The sequence below is a fragment of the Natrix helvetica genome, assembly GCF_964273705.1.
Source record: "Natrix helvetica genome assembly, chromosome: 1".
NCBI classification, from domain to species: Eukaryota; Metazoa; Chordata; class Lepidosauria; order Squamata; family Natricidae; genus Natrix; species Natrix helvetica.
The window spans coordinates 209,428,054-209,445,514 of NC_138548.1; the positions used below are offsets into that span (position 1 = coordinate 209,428,054).

General features: G+C 45.0%; 1 protein-coding gene across 1 annotated transcript in view; it reads left to right on the plus strand.

The window, feature by feature from the left end:
• Positions 1-9,272: 9,272 nt before the first annotated feature.
• The window catches only part of NXPH4 (neurexophilin 4), a gene marked incomplete at its 3' end in the record, with an annotated part of 117,842 nt that continues 109,653 nt past the window's right edge, over positions 9,273-17,461 (plus strand). The window contains exon 1 of the mRNA XM_081936567.1: positions 9,273-9,399. Coding sequence (XP_081792693.1) covers positions 9,346-9,399 — 54 coding nt within the window. The 5' untranslated portion in view covers positions 9,273-9,345. The remainder of the gene's footprint in view (positions 9,400-17,461) is intronic.

The following is a 17,461-nucleotide window of genomic DNA, read 5'->3' on the forward strand; positions in this document are numbered from 1 at the left end:
ACCACTGACGCTCAACATGGCCACGCTCACCCAGCAACCGAGCAGAGAATCCGTTGCTGAAATTTTTGAAGCCCACTCCTGACATCCATTCAAAAGATGAGTGAAGTCTTTGTGTGTGGTGGTGGTGGTGGTGGTGGGAGAGGCCCGGTGTTAGCCCTTCATTTCCCAAAGCTCTGAAGAATTCCAGTAACGCCCCTGCCCCTTCTTGTAATTTCTGCCACACCACAACTGCATCGCAAATAATTCAGCAGGGAAAGCAGAAATGGTAGTCAAAATCATAAACAGTAGGAAAAAAAAAATTAAGATGCCCAGAGGGCTGCATCTATTCCTGAGCAATGCGGTGCCAAAGGTCCCTGTGGAAGGATCCTCCCCTCCAAACGCCTCTTCCATTTCCTAAATGCTTCTGTGGCCTGTTGCATGCTTTTGAAGATCCACTAGATTCAATAGGAATGGGAACGAAACCCAGATGTGGATCTGCAATATTCAATGCATATTTTTACGCCAATTTTACACAAGACAAGGCAGCCTGCAAAAATCTGTCTGGATGCAGGGAAGGGAAATTAAAATAACAACATCAATAATCACCGTTGAAAGAGCAACATTGACTGTCCGGTACCAAAAATAGATTAAGCTGGAAAGAAAACAACACCTACCTACCTGTCTGTCAGCAGATCTTAAGGATTGAAACTCACAAGAAGAACCTTGATATATTATGTTTCAACAATTGCCACTCTGAGGTCAGCCCCTTTTTGTGATTTTAAGATTCTCCTTTAGCACCTTTATCTCCTTTAGCACACAAAAGCATTAATCCCCGCCCCCCCCCTTTTCCTCTACTTTTGAATCAGAGGCCAAAGGGTCAAAGATAAAATCCTTGGACTTTAGGCCTTGGGAATTCTGAACCTCTCCTTTTACTAGGCTCTGTAGATTTATTTCAGTCATTACAATGTGCCGATCAGATGAACAAATGATTGAATAAAAGGAGACAGATGTCTCGGATTCAGCAGCTACTTCAGCCAAAAACTTGCCGGGTGATTTTTGAACATGTCATCTTAGTTGCTGGAAGTAACACATCTTCCAATGTGTTTGGATATCCAATGTATCATATGTCTGGTCAGGAATCAGTCTATGGAACTGTTGAAAAAGAGTGCTTTTGATGTTTGGGGAAAGACTTCTCTCTGATTTATTGCTTTGGGGAAATTTACTCAAATTTACACTCAAGACGCACGATTACAGGAACAGAATTGTTTCAACAAGCATGTTTACATTTGTAGGCAACAAGGAAGATCCAGTTTAAATAAATATCAACGTTTTGACAAGGTAAGCATGTTTCATGCAACACACACAATGATGAGGGCGTAATAACTTCATTGACTCAGCCAGCATATTACTTCTGTATCTCCTTACGTTGACAACAAAGATGGAACAGCATCTGCTGAGCATTGTGAGGAAGGTGGAGTTAGAGAGAGCCTGGGAGACACAAACTAAGAGAAGCTCAGATGCTCTGGAAAATATGTAACCTGGGAGCAGAATTAATAGACTTCTAGATGAGAAATAGAAGATGCCGAGCAAAAACCAGCTGTAATTACAAATGCCAGAGAAACGCAACTTAATATCGCTTGGAAATCCCTGACTAAAAGTGAGCCTGACTTGTGACCCCACCAGCTGTCTTTGAGGAAACGTTTTCTATTCCATCCACAAAATGTATTTAGAATTTGAAAATGGAACCTGTAAGAAAATGGGGCAACAGCCAATCCCAAAAGGCAACTGGACTTAGGGTGCTGATGGCTAAGCTTTTTGTTGCCACGTGCCCATAATGCAATGCATGTGCAACACCTCCCAGTACACTGCTCCCCTGTGCATGAGCATGTGACCCCCCCGCGCCTCGTTTTGGGCCTAGTAAGCCTCCCTGCAGCCTCCTGGGACCAAAAATGGGCCGTGAGGGGGCATGCTTCCCCCTGCCCTCTGTACATGCATGCGTGACCCCCTGCCTCCCCCACGCATGTGCATGCATCTCACGCATGTGCCCCGCCCCCTGCGCATGTACAGCAGGGACCTGAAAATCAGCTGGCTGGCGGGAGGCACACGACTGACCTGGAGCAACAGCTTGCATGCCCACAGAGAGGGCTCTGCATGCCACCTAGGGCACGCGTGCCATAGGTTCGCCATCATAGACTTGGGTTTTTTTTTAAGTCGTTTCGCTTCTCATCCAAGAAGCTTCTTCAGTTCCAGTCAGAACTGAAGAAGCTTCTTGGATGTGAAGTGAAACGTCTTTAAAGAAAAAAAACAAAGTCTGGTCTCTTTTTGAAAAAAGCACCTTTGGGACAACCATGACCTGGATGACTGAGAATTTCCGTAGACATTTTTGGCAAGTCAACGCTCTCCAGGATTCTTGCTCCCTTTTTTTTTCAGGCTATGCCACCCCCACAATTTCCCTATATTTTTTGTGCCTTCCTTTACATCTTGTGCTATTTGTGATTAGTAACCACGGTTCAGCCTTCATTGGAATGTCCTGGGGTTTAAGAGGATTCCCACCCGGCCTCTCCTTTGGGCTCCTTATTTTGTTCTGTGATTTTGCAGACCTCAAATTTTCCCAAGCACACCGGTTCCCTCTTGTTCCTCGCTTATTCTTTCAGCTGCGTTCTTATTGGCTTGTATATACTGTACCTTTTCATTATTAAATGTAATAATCCCAAAGTGACATAATTAAAAAAAATAACACTGCATTATTTTCAAAAGGCGCAAACCCGACAAAATAATCTTGGGTAAGATATTGAAACAGGTAGATGTACATTTCTTTATTTGTTGATTGTTTCACGTTACTTAGCTGGCCATCGCAAATGCACAACTCTGGAAATGCATATTCAGCTTATGCTCGAAATACAGTTGTCGACAAGTGGTGGGATTCAAATTTTTTTACTATTGGTTCTGTAGGCGTGGCATGGCTTGGTGGGCGTGGCAGGGGAAGGATATTGTAAAATTTCCATTCCTACTGCATTCCAGGGAAAGGTTACTGCAAAATCCCCATTTCCTCCCGATCAGCTGAGACTCAGGAGGCAGAGAATAGATCAGAGGTGGTATTTACCGATTCTCCGAACTACTCAAAATTTCCACTACTGGTTCTCCAGAACTAGTCAGAACCTGCTGAATACCACCTCTGTTGTCGACCCAGACAGAATTCCTGTCTTTTTAGATCTGGCAGTGCACAATCATTCTCACTGAAAAAGAGCCGTTTGGAAAACCAGAGTCTCCATGTTTTAAATTACTACCCCATGAGCATCACTGCCCTTTTGCTTCTGCTGCTCTATACCTTCAATTTTTGGGGATGAGTAATGGGACGAGGAGTGGACAGTTCAAAATTAACTGAGGTTTGCACAAACCCTGCTGATGGGCTGGAGTAGTTTACAACTATCCTTCGATGCAGGTATCCCTCGACTTATAACTGTTCATTTAATGACCGTTCAAAGTTACAACGGTCCTGAAAAAAGGGACTTAGGACCGTTTTTCACACTTATGACCATTGCAGCCTCCCTGTGGTGCAAAATTCAGGCACTTGGCAACTGTCTCCTATTTATGATGGTTGCAATGTCCCAGGATCATGGGATCCCCTTTTGCGACCTTCTGACCAGCAAAGTAATGAGGAAGTCCGATTCACTGAACAACGGTGTTAAATTTATTTAGCAACTGCAGTGATTCACTTAACCACTGGGGCAAGAAAGATAGTAAAATGGGACAAAATTCATTTAACAAACGTCCCACTGAACAACAGACATTTTGGGCTCAGTTATGGTTGTAAGTCGAGGACTGCCTGTAGTTTAACATTATAACTGTACTCATCTCCTTGAATTCTTCGTATCTGCTCATTCTTTCATAGGCTTATGATTCATGTTGTATGAATAAGAATGGAGAAGTTTTAGCCCACAGGCTTAATCCGATTGGCCAAGTTGTCTCACAGGGTTCCAAGTAACACCCCCAACGAAAGGAGACTCCAAGGCTTTAGGTTCCTCAAAGTTCCATTTTATTAGAGATGTCATATTGGCACATCTGGGAAAACCCGGATCTGAAAGTTTCCAGGTTTTCCCTACCTAAACAAAAGTTCAAGTCCCTGCCCAGCACCCACATGTCCATCACGTAGTCCAATCAAGCACTATCCCAACTGGAGATGCCTCCCAATCAGGCCACTCCAGGTATCCTTGACTCGCACAGAAAGGAATGTTATTTTGACTATATCTACCTCACTCCATACAATGCCCCCCCTCCCCAAATGTGGCAGGCCTGAAGGCCTAATCCAAAAGATGGCTTCCAGGTTTGACAACCTGACTCGCTAATTCAGGAAAGTTCTGACTACACTTTTGAAATCCCGTCATTTCCTTTTAACCCAAAGAAAAATGAAATGGTCCTAATTTTGATTGCCTGTCAGGAGAATATAACTTCCCCACCCTCACAAAACAGGCTTCAAGAGTAGTATAAAGAAGCGGTCCATCTAGGGATAGTCTTAGATCAATGCACCTGAGGCTACCGTCTTGAGGTTCGCCAAACTAAACTCATGTACAGGTAGTCCTCGACTTACGACACCAATTGAGCCCAAAATCTATGTTGCTAAATGAGAAATGTGTTGGGAGTTTTGCCCCATTTTATGACTTTTCCTACCACATTTATTAAGTGAATCACTGCAGTTGATAAGTGAGTCATGCGGTTCTTAAGTGAATCCAGCTTCCCCATTGACTTTGCTTGTCAGAAGGTCGCATAGGGGGGACATGGCCACCATCATAAATATGAACTGCTTGTCAAGCATCCAAATGTAAATCACGTGACCATGGGGGAATGCTGCAACGGTCATAAGTGTGAAAAATGGTGATAATTTTTCAGTGCCATTGTTACTTCGAACTGTCACTAAATGAACTGTTTGTAAGTCGAGGACTAACTGTACTTCTGTGGTGGACTAGAATACGAGTCTCCACTTAGCATGGTTAAGAAATAGGAGAGTACAAATGCAACAGGCTAGCTGGAGTCAAGGAGATCCCTGGAAAATTATTGGAAGAACTGTGGCTTATCATCAGAGAGACCAAGACAGCAATCAAGAGTCAGGCATGACTTGATGGCACCTAACAGCTTGCTCCTAGGGAGGAAAGCCATGGCAAAGCTAGACAGCATACTAAAAAGCAGAGACTTCACCCTGCCAACAAAAGTGCGTATAGTCAAGGCTATGGTTTTCCCAGTTGCAATGTATGGCTGTGAAAGTTGGACCAGAAGGAAGGCTGAGCACCAAAATACTATGGTGCTGGAGAAGACTCCTGCGAGTCCATGGACTGCAAGATGATCAATCCAGTCACTCCTAGAGGAGATCAACCCTGACTGCTCTTTAGAAAGCCAGATCCTGAAGATGAAACTCAAATACTTTGGCCTCCTAATGAGAAGGAAGGACTCACTGGAGAAGAGCCTAATGCTGGGAAAGACTGAGGGTAAAAGAAGAAGGGGACGACAGAGAATGCGGTGGCTAGAGGGAGTCATCGAAGCAGTAGGTGTGAGCTTAAATGGACTCCAGAGGATGGTAGAAGACAGGAAGGCCTGGAGGAACGTTATCCATGACTTCGCAACTAACAACAACAACAAACAGCTGTGATGAATAGTGGCTCCAGGGTCAGGCTGAGGTCTTTTGGGCACGGCTGCTTTTTTACGTAGTCATGCTAAGAGTCCCTCTGAATGCAAGGCATGTGCTGTATCCAAGCCCTAGCCCTGCCTTAGCTCAATATTTCATACTCAGCTATTCATATGTATCTTTGGACAAAGGTCTCTCACGATCTTTATTGTATTTATATTCTTAGGCCTGCATTTGTAAGATTGACGCACGGCAATTAGCTCATCTATTCAGAGAGGAAAGCTGAACTCCAAGCGAGCAAAACATCAATTTAATGTTATGTTTTCCACTCCGAATGGAATAAATATACCCCTGGCAAATGCAGAACGTTAAAAAAAAAAAGTAATACAAAACCCTTTGATATATATCCAGTGGCTACTAACTGAAATACATTCCTGCTTGGAAATTCTGGGAGCTGTAATTTCAAGGCATCTAGAGGACATCTGGTTTGGGATGGTTACTAGAATGCTATCCTGACCTACGGGCAGATTTTTAGACAATATCCGAGAGCAGAATTCAGTCTGTTTCAAGATATATACCGTATCTTGAACTGCACCAAAGACTTTATAGATGGCTCATATATTCCCAGGGCAGTTAAATTTCATTCGATATGATCAAAAAGTTGGAACTTTATATCAAAAGCAATGCATGATAGGACCATACCTGAGACAGGCCTGGAATATAATGACATCTCAATGCGAGGACAATATCAGCAAATTTACTTCATTTACATTTTTTGTATCCCTTCTGATAACGAGACACTTTAGATCACTCCCACTTTAGATAGTGAGAATAAAGGCAATAAAAGGAACTCCCAAGTAATAACTATGTATTAGGGTGAACTTTAGAAGTTTTAGAAGAAATGAAGAGGATGATAAAACCAAAACAAGAAGCATTTGTTGGTAGATGCCACATCACTAGGAAAACATCTTAAGAGGACATAATTCCACCAACAAAAAGGCCAGTTCCCTTTTGCCTTTCTTTCTCCTCCAGCTGTGCCCCTGGAAAGACGCAACTAACACTGCTCAAAGTGTCTGACTCTTGCAAGCCTTTCTGAGGGAAACAACTGAGATTTTAAAAAGAAAACACACTGAAGGATGTAAGGATTCACCTTGGCCATATTGTAACATGGAGATTCCAGCCGCCCAAGATGTGGATGTTAAATTCTTCCATCTGCCACCCTGCTGCTAGTGTGTCCCAAAAGTTGCTTTGCGGAAGTTTGTCCTGGCCTCTTTTCCCCAAGGTCAGCTCAGTGAAACAAATAAGCAGCAAGTGAAATGGTCCACTGGCAGGATCCCTAATCTCTCCCAAACAATGTTCCAGATTAGATGAATAGCCAGTCCTGATCACTTTAGACTCTGAATCTGGTTTGTAATGCACCCAGTAGCATTTGATACATGTCCATCCATCAGCTTTTTATTTCAGGAGCAGATCATATTCCTCCCCAACAATTAAAGAAATAGAAATGCTGGATAACCTGCGAATTCAGTAAGAATACTAGCAAAGGTGGACAGTTTGATGATACTTGGAGCCAGCTAGGCAAGTTCTCAGGTCTAAAAGCATACAGTTTTACCAACAGGAAAACATTCATTCATCCATTGGCTGCAACCAGATAGAACACCCAGTCCTTTTCTGTCTAGAGGATGGTTCATAACCCTCTGGGCTAAAAGCTAGTGCTTTGCCACACAAAATACATCCAGCATTTAGAAAGTGAGTTGTTGCCACCTCAAGCTGCATCTGAGCTTTTTCTCGAGCTCCATGCTTTCCTTGCCTGGAAAACTGCTGAATGGGAGATCTATTGTTCAGCTTGGGCATGAGCTCCCCAACAACCATTTCCAAACGCCAAGCAGGTCGGACAGCCACCGTTGGGGTAAAAGCGTGCCTGCTGCACCAGCTGCCAACCAACCAGCTGGCCAATTAAAGGCTAAGCACCTGCTGGTGCCAGCAGCCAAAAGACCTCAGACTTGGGGGCAGAGGCTTCTCCGTCTTTCTGTCCCACCCCCAATTTCTATTCCCTCCCAGTCACCCTCTGCCTCAGCTGCTTATGCACTCCAAACAGCCATGTCGGCCTTCAAGGGGAGGGAAAAGAAAAATAACCCTTGAATACCTATTTGGTGCCAAAATGAAAGAATTACTGCCTGCCAATGAGACGGCACCTTCCGCATATGCAAGAGGCAACCTTTTCGTGCTGCTTGGAGGGCAGGAATGGGCAGACTAAGAGTCTGCAATAATTATACTCTGAATTAGAAGGACTGGCATCTAAATACCTCTCTGTAGTATGTGTGTCTGCCTGCATTTGAAGATCCAGGGGGATGCCACATTCTTTATGTGATCTGGGGTATAACCAGGTGGATGTATACTCACTTTGCTTTAAGCCTAAACATACCTGTTCTCTGCTGGGGAAGCTGAATTCCTGAATTTTTTTATAATATCTCAAAGGCGGAGGAAGCTCCCCACGAGCTGGAGAATACTGTTAACCAAGAGGCTGGTGGCAGATGAACAAATTTATCATAATGCCCTTCTGGTCATTGTTTTCTTAATTGTTACTCTTCTGAAATCTCAAATATGCCAGATGTTATAGAAAGTGAGGTGTGTGTCTCAAAGAGGCTTTGATTGAGTGCTGTTACTGAGGTAAAGTCTCCTTAAAATGTAGGGTGCTCTCTCTCTCTCACACACACACACACTTCTGAGTCAGGATAGAAGCCATGGGAGAAACGCATCCACAGTTTTCACACCCTGGAAAGAAAATCGGGTTGTAAATGTGCTTTTATACATTTCTTTGATATGACCCTTAGGCTGAAAACAGCCGCCAAAGCTCAGAGCATACTCTTTCTATTTGTGGATCCCTCTGACTCTCTCCAATATTTCTTCTGTCAGTTGGAATAAAGGGTTGGACACCAAGCAGTCTTCCCACCTCAGGCAAGAGTTATGCCAAGCATCCTCCTATATATGGGTGAGAGTAAACTTTCACACACACACACACACACACACACACACACCTCCTTTGAGACCACATGTTCAGAACCAACGTTGCCAGCTACCTACAGATCTTCCTTTGCAAAATCCCCTACGGTGCACCCCTTATCTTAAGAAACACCCCCTCTCCCCATTTTCTTGCTCTCACCCACCCGTGCCTCTTATTAACATGGTAAGAGAGGGTCCTTTCCTTAATCCCTCCCCCTTTCAGATCGGCCGTGGCCTGAAAGAAGACGGCAACATCTTCTTCTCCCACCGTGGAAAGTGGTAAGGGTGGGATTGGTGAAACTCGGGATTTTTAAGGTCCGCACCCCGCCCCTTTCTTTCCCAGGGCAGGGCACGTGGAACTCAACGCCCGCCTGTGCAGGCGCCCCTCCGCCCCCCCCAGTCCCCAATCAAGTGCAGAGTCAACTTTCTGCATCTGTCCCCCTCCCTTCCTGTCAGGGCTCGGTGCATCTTGGGCTGCTGCTCCGAGAACCTGCTGCTCATCCTTCTTCTCCCGCTCAGCTCTTTCGCGCTCCCCACCCCGAGGATTGCTTCTCTCTCTCTCTCTTTCTCTCTCTCTCTCTCTCTCTTGAGGAGGAGGGGGGGTCTTTCTTAAGCAGCAGCACTCGACCTCCCCACATCTTTCCCTCCAACCTCTCCTTCTCTCTTCCTCCCTTCCTCCGGCTCCCCAGTTTTTCCTCCTCTCCTTCCCGCTCTCAATGCTGGTGAAAAGATCTCTCCCTTGAAACATGAAGGTCCTCAGCTGGGTACGGCTCGCCCTCAGCCAGTGGCTTGTGAGAGAGGTAAGGCGCGTCGCAGGACGACCGCGGGCGGGAGCCGACTGGCTGACACGGGGAAGCGCCGGGCGAGGGAGGGGAAGTTGGCCGGGGACGGCAACCTCGCACCGGGAGCAAACTTGGTCCCAGAGGCGGGAGGAAGAGGGAGCGGGGCGTCCAGAACCCGAGAGCGCCCGGTACGATTGGGAACTTAGCCGGCAGCTTTCCCCCGACGGCACTGTTTTCCTAACTTTGACTCGACTCTGGGCTGCGTTTGCTAAGAAGCGAACGGAGGAGGCTCGACGCGACTCTCCAAAGTTCCGCGCGTGACGCTGATGTCTTGGGGGGGGGGGGGACCGGGGAGGGCCGGTGTGGCGGGAAGAAGCGCGTTTGGGTGGGAGAAGCATGGGGGGGGGGAGTGCCGTTCCCTTCGCGCGGGGCGCAAACCGTCCAGGCAGCCCGCAAGCCGTCTGCTCCTCCGCCTCGATCCAAACGGGGAAGGGGGACGTTAGGACAGCGATTGCCGAGCTATTAAAAAAACACCTCCTGGCGGGCGACGATCTGTCTGGCGGCTCGCGAAAACATCGCCTGGGCTGGCGGGTCGGGTTTTCCTCGCCTGCAGATCGGCGGGGCGTGGGGCAGTTGAGGTGGAAGCCCGGGTGGAGACGCGCTCTCTCCCCTCGCGTCTCTTGGCCAAAAGCAAAACACCCGCCGTGAAAAGCTGCTCGGGCCAGCCAGCCAGCCAGCCAACCGAGGGCCTTCGTGCCCGGGACGTCCTCGCGGAGCGGTGCTCGGGTTCCGCTTGGCTCGGAATAGGCTAGCGTTACTTTTCGGGCCCCGCGGGTACAACTGTTGAAGCTCGGCTGCGCCGTCACGTACTACTGGTTGTGTGTACAAACGCAGGCACGTGGCCGGTGCGCTTCCCGCTAGCTTGTTGTGCGGATCGGGGTTGATCCGTGCCTTGTAGTAAGGCGGTGTTGATACGTGGGGAATGACCGTTTTTGAGGTACCGTGGGTGGCTCGTGTGCGTGAATATACCGTGCGGCGGCCACGCAAGCTCATAGTGGACAGGCAGTGTGTGATATACTTGTATGGGTGAGCCCGCCCACCGAAATGCCAATCGATGTATTCTTGGGAAGGGTTGCGTGGAAGTGCCGTGCATCCCACATATTTATAACGTGTAGCAGGATTTCCTAGGAGGTATGGAACGGATCACCTCGCCAGATCCCCAACGCAATCCAAGACGTTGTTGTTTAAATTCCAATTCGTGATTTATCAGACCATCACTTTTTTTCCCCAGAGCACAGCTTCAGCCAGGGGTTAGAAGAGGGGCACAAGCTTTTTTCTGATGCCGTTCCTAGCTTTTCTCCAACCTAATGGTTATTCCTGGCATCCGAATTAAACAAGAGTAATTTTAAGCAAAGCATTGACCTTTCCTACCTCTTTTTTTTACTAATTGTGAATTTAGTTCTACCAGCCTCAGGTGTGGCGAAGCCTTTGATCCATTGTTTAGTCTCCCCAGCTGATTTTCCAGGCCAGCTCCTAGATTTCCTTAGGGAAGAATTTTGGCTAGGCAGAGACAAACAAAACAGCGGATCCAAGAGCTAGCTTTGTATATGCAAGCCTCCTCCTGGCACAAAACCTGGTTGCCTCCCTCCTGAATCTTATGAGCCACTTGCACCCATCTTCTGAAGCAATAGGGATGAAAAAGGAGATGCACCCCCTCCCTAAACAAACCATTTCCTCTATTACACACACAGACACACAAAAGAGAGGTGATTGTGTTGCTGCAGACAATATGCTTCCATGTTAGTTTGCTTATAAGACAGCACACCAAGTGTATTATAAATAGGTTAGCCTGGAAATATTGTTTTTTTGTTGTTAAACCGAGGATATACTTTCCCCACTAACTGTTTACCTGGAGGCCTGTGCCTCCAATTTATCCAGTTAAGCTGAATAAAGAAGCACTTAATGGAAGTGATATAAAATAATTGCAGGGGCCTTTTTACCCAGACCTTTTGCCTTTTTCTGCCACCATCCCCTTAGGCTTTGAATGTTTTTCTTCCTTCCACCAAATCAGCTGCCATGTTTTTAAAAAGTCTTTTTTTTAAAAAAACAAAACACCAAACCAACTCTTATCTCACACTCCTTTTCTGGTGGTTTGGAACTTTATAACTTCCTTATTTCTTCTTAGAACAGACAAATAATAACACCCAGGAAGGATCATAAAATTTTGATTCTTCTCTTCTGCCTGCTACATCCACAGCTGCCTGTGTGCAAAATAATTCTTTCACAGGTAAATGGCATTGCCATTTTTAGTGCTTGCAAATCAGGAGTTGAAGCAGCGCCTCAGCTTCATTTTTAATTTTTCTCTCTGTGTGTCTTATTTTTCTTTTTACGGCATTATAATGTTGCAGGGAGAAATAAGGAATGGGCTCATTAAGCACTGGGCGGTTGAGAATCGGATTTCATAACAATCAATTTTTACTTTTCAACAATTTCATGAAGGCTGATCTGCTCCCCGCTCCCCTTTCAAGGAATTGCATTTAGACTTCCAGAAGGTAAGATCTCACTACTAGGTTGAGGTTCTTTGGCTGATTCTGTTCTTTAAGGCAGGAAGAGGAGAAAAATCTTTAGAGGCCACCTCTAGCCTTTTTCATTAGCAGAAGAGATTGCTTTTAAGGTGATAAAACCCTTTGTTTTAAGCAGATAATCAGTTTTTTATTTTTATTTTCTTGGAGGGGGCAGTGGTCTGAAAGGAAAGAGATCAAAGGAACAAGATCTGTGCTGGGTTTGAAAAAGAGATGTACCTCCTAATGCAGATATTTATTATTTGCTTAGTTGTTTTAGGATTTATTTCTTTATTTATACTTTGCATTAAAAAAGAGCATCCAAGGGAAAGTGCGAATGAGATGATTTTCCTGCTTTTCAAACCAGCTTGTGTATATGGGTGTAAAAATACAAACTATTAGCTCAGACACCCTCTCCCCTTTCCTGGGAAGGGGACTCGCCCTCCCCACGTACATCTAATTAAATTGGAAAATGGCTGGCAACTGGTTCTTATTTTAAACCAAGTTATAAGAAATGGGGAAAAAACGCCCTGGTAGATATTGAAACATTAGTGAATATGCTTGGTCTGCATGACCTTTCTTAGTTGTAATCCTCAGTCTAATTTTTGTCAAGATGCGTTATGAAGACATTGTTTATTTCCTTTCTTTCCCCTGTATTCCAATTCTCTGCATTTGGGGGGGGGGACAAATAAGTGGTGGCCCCGACCTAAGAAAAAGGAGATGCTTTTGTCTGAGAATACAGTTGTTGTTCAAATCCACTGGATCCCCATCTAACAACAATGAAGGAAGAATGTAAAGCCTCAGTCTTGCGTTGTAGGAATCTAAAACACTCCAATATGATCCAGTGGTTTTCACATGATGTTGACAATCTATAATGACATCTCCTTTCGGTCCATGTAAGAAAAAGACCAACTTTTTAGTCTTCAGGAAGTAGAATCCATCCTTAAAACAGTATATTGGCATCTACATATTTCCTCTTAGTTAATAATTTTTGTTATTAATTTTCATTAAGAACAATAATTTTCAATAACCACTTTGTTTTTTTTTACAAGAAGTCTAGAACAACGTCCATGGGAGGTGATGTCTCTTTTAAGGCACATGATAAACTGAAGTCAGTGCAGTGAACTCAGAATTTGGGTTTCTGGGTTCTGGAGTGCTCCCTTCCTGTTCAGTTAAAAAAATTCCAATTACTTTTATGTAGAGTTTGACGTGGGTTTTGTTTAGTTTAGATTACCTATGAATGAGTCAGAACCAGTTTCATGCATTATAAATCTAGGAGGCTAACTTGTATTAGATTTGACTATATGGCCACCATGGAGTGCCAGAATGTTCAGCTTTTTCTATATCATTGCTACGTTTTTAAAAACAAAAACGAGAGACAACCAACTTAGAATCTTTGGGATGCAAAGTGTGTTATCTTCTATTGATCAGTAGTCACTCTGCTGGCTATATCTGTTGACTAATATAAAAGATAGAACTTACTTTTTATTCCAGTGATGAAGTAAAGCTAAATTGTATTAATGATATTGCTCAAAAGAGATCATTTGCAAAACTCAAGATGACTCTCTAGGATTTATTCTCTGTCTCAAATAAGCCCCATAACAGTGCCTTGTTACAAACGCCCTGTTCTTTACCTGGCATAAAAGTGTGTTGCTGAGAGGCAGTCTTTTAAAAGAAGGGCAGAGGGGAGTGCTACAAGGCAATTGCTAACAAGCAGATGTCCATTCACTTTCCAAAGAGGGCAGCATCCTGGCATAACTGCAAGGCGATTCTGCTGGATGCCTTTTGACTCTGAGCCCAGGGTCCAATTGCCACCATGATCTGCCTTCAAACTGAGAGGAAATTGGTAGACCAACTGGCACTGATCACAGGGAGTCGGGAAGTTTAGATATATGAAATAAATAAAAACTAAATTAGGCATTTCTGCTATAGGATTGGGTCCTGTTTTGCAAGCTGTTCAGGTGAGGTTTACCTTATACCCAGTTGGTTACTTAACCAGGGAATCAACTTTTGAAAAGTTTCTAACTATACTTATGTCAGCTGGTAGTTAAAGAAAGTATGTGAACTGCCTTAGTTCTCTTATGGTTCTGCATCTTTAGTTTTTTTTTTTAAACTTACCTTGATTTTGTGCAGATACTGTCAACATATGTTTGCAGAATATGAGAGAAAGATTCAGAGCTTGTGGCTAATAAAATAAATTTAAAACACCCCAAACACTACAAGGAGAAAGAAGCATGCAGTTTTGCTTTATAACACATACTTTGTAGGTGTAGTGGAGACTACCCAATTTTGAATTTACTTAGCCAGGCAAGGCTGTGGGGAGGGGATAATAGTGACTGATTAAGTAAAGGCCTCGGAAAGGGCATGATTAGAAGATGTGTGGCTGAAGATGCACCTGAGCATGGGGCAAGATTTACACTGCCATGAGCCATGTGTAACCAACTGATTTTTGAGCTTTTAGAAAAAGGCATTTGTTTTTACATAATGGAGAAAATTATCTGTGTTTGGAGGAATGTCTTTTTTTTTTTTTTTTTTGCAAAATAAAGGCATAGTTGAACTAAAAAGCAAGCCAGTTTGGTCTAGTTCAGGGGTGTCCAAACGTGGGAACTTTAAGACTTGTGGACTTCAACTCCCAGAATTCTGGGAGTTGAAGTCCACAAGTCTTAAAGTTCCCACGTTTGGACACCCCTGGTCTAGTTAATGGATCAGTCTAGAAACCAGGAGAGTGTAAATTCTAGGCCTGCCTTAGGCATGAAAACCACTTGGGTGACTTCACCCTCTCACAGCCCAACCAAGCCTCAAAGGGCTGTTGTGTGGAAAATGGAGGAGGAAAGAGTATTAGGTATGTCTGCCACCTTGAGTTGTTTACAAAAATAATAAAGGCAGGATTTAAAAAAAAATCTTAAAAAAGAAAAAAAAACACTTTAGAAAACCGAGTTGTATACCTGCAGTGAAGCCGTTTTCTGAAATCTGTCCTCATGTATATTAACTCAACATTATGAGACAGCGTTATAAGAAAACTGCCTTAAGAAAAGAAAAAAAACCCAAGCCAAGTTAAACCAGAGACATTTGCAGCTGGTCCATTACTTTGATTCTGCTACACCAAGTCCTTTATTCTCCCCGCCCCCCTTGAATCCAGCTTCGCTTCCTGTGACCCTCTTCCTGCTGTAATCACATTTAAGTGTCAAAGGTGTGATGGACTGAGACACTCTGGCATGGCTGGGAAGAATGAGTAAGCTCTTGTCTCAATTGCATCGAAGCGCCTTGGTGTTACAATTTGAATTTGCATCAAAGCAGACTGGCACGCTTCCAATCTTGCTCTGCAAGGGGAATTTTTGATGCTGTTGCCTGATTGCATTTCTCACTTTCCCCTGTATCCCCTTGATGAGCGTTGTGGGGCTTTAGATACATTGATACCCCAATTCATCAGGCAGAGCATAACTTGGAGGGAAAGGTTAATTTTATCTTCAGTTCTCAAGGGTGAGGGAGGGCTGTAACTGATCTTGAGTTTCTTGGGGTTCCACTTAAACAGACTCCATCCTGGGGGAGCCTCTACAGCTAGGCCTTGACTCATGGCTACAATGGAGCCCAGAATTTCTGTTGCTGAGACATTTGTTAAGTGAGTTGCTCCATTTAACAAACCTTCTTGCCACAGTTGTTGAATGACTGCAGTGGTTAACTTAGTAACACGGCTGTCAAGTGAACTATGCTCACTTTGTTTGTCAGAAGGTCGCGAAAGGAGATCCCAGGACACTACGGCCATCATGAATATGAGCCAGCTGCCAAGCGTCTGAATTCTGATCACAGGGAAGCTGCAAAGGTCGTAACTTTGAAAAACGGGGTCCCAAGTCACTTTTTTCAGTGCCGTTGTAAGTACAAACGGCCACTAAGTGAACTGTTGTAAGTCAAGGACTGCCTGTATAGAGGCTTGTGAATTTGCTGCTTATCTCACCAAGACCTGTTTTCGGAAAGCAGGTTTCTCCCTATGAAAATGGGGCAGTCTGCTCTACTTCAGAGTTATGCACTTACTGGCCACGAAGTAACTTTCTGAAATCGTGGCAAAGAGCCACCTTTGTCTACTTCTGATCCTTGGACAAGGGCACATGTCCTCCTTCCCAGATAATTCAGCTTGTCCCCTCCCTGAGTCTGCTCACTTGCTGCGTTCAGCACTGCCCTGTTCTGGGGGGAAAGAACTGGCTCTCGTCTTTTTTCTCCATTTATTATGCTCAATAGCCACTTAAAGTAGCTGATGGGTGCCTGGAGCCCCTTTTGGCCCTGCTGCTTCACGGGGTCAGGTGACTGCCAGATGTTCCTGCATTTAAACAGCTGTCATAGCCTCATTTTGATAAAAATAATAAATTCCCCCCTCTTTAGCTTTTAACTACTTCCTGGCTCTTTCTGCTCTCAGCCATGGCTATGGAAGAGCATGATTGCAACCACATATACACACTGCACTGCAATGGGTCCTGGAGAGGCAGGGTTTTTTTTTTTTTTTAAAAGAAACCCATAGAAAAAATGGGGCTGGTTTTTACCTGGATGAATCAAGGCACTGAAGTTGGCAGGTGCACCATAAGACGCCGTATCCGGGCCTTGACGTATGTAATATGGTAAAGGTGGTCGTATAGAAAGGTCCATCGCTGTCCCCATTTCGGTAGTATTAGATTCGTTAAAATTATTCTGCCCCTAATGCAGGCGCCCTTTCTGAACTGGGCTACTTGCCGAATTGTAGGCGGCTCTCGTCTACAAACTCCAAGTTCGCACACACCCTGCTTGGGAGGGAAGCCACGTTTGACCCAACTACATTAGAATGACGACTGTCAAGAAAACAGCACCCAGCAAGCAGCTCTTAGCTGGAGGAGAGGGGCACTTATGTCCCATAAAAAGCAACCTTGTTAACCGGGTGGTTTCAGCCTGTTCGGATGATGAGGAAAAGGAGAAGAATAAGGGGAGGGGGGGACTTAGTTTTAAGCCAGGATGTGACTAATGCCCCCTATTGGGCAGGCTGGCTGTATATGCATGGCCTAGGACAGTGATGGCTAAGCTTTTTGTCCTCGCGTGCCGAAATTGTGTGTGTGCGCACGTGATAATGTGTGTGCCCACACCCACAATGCAATGTGCCCTGCGCATGCAACCCCCACACATGTGTGCACAACCCCCCCCCAATGGCAGACAGGCCATTTTCGCCCTTCCCAGGCTCCGGAGGCCCTCCTGAAGCCTCCTGGCTGAGAGGGGCCGCTTCACCCGTGCATGGGCGTATGCCCCCCCCCCCAGTGTACGCACGCGTGTCTTCCGCATGGACAGTAGAGACTCAAAAATCAGCGGGAGAGTTTGCGTGCCTGCAGAGGGGGCTCCACGTGCCACCTCTGGCAATCATGCCATATATTCACCATCACGGGCCTCGAATTAATCTCTGCACATTGGGCACTTATTCAAACAGCACTTCTTGCTCAAAAGAGTTTTCACTCTCCTAATGTTTATTCTGTGTCTTCAAATTCTTCACCTTGAGCACATGTCAACCC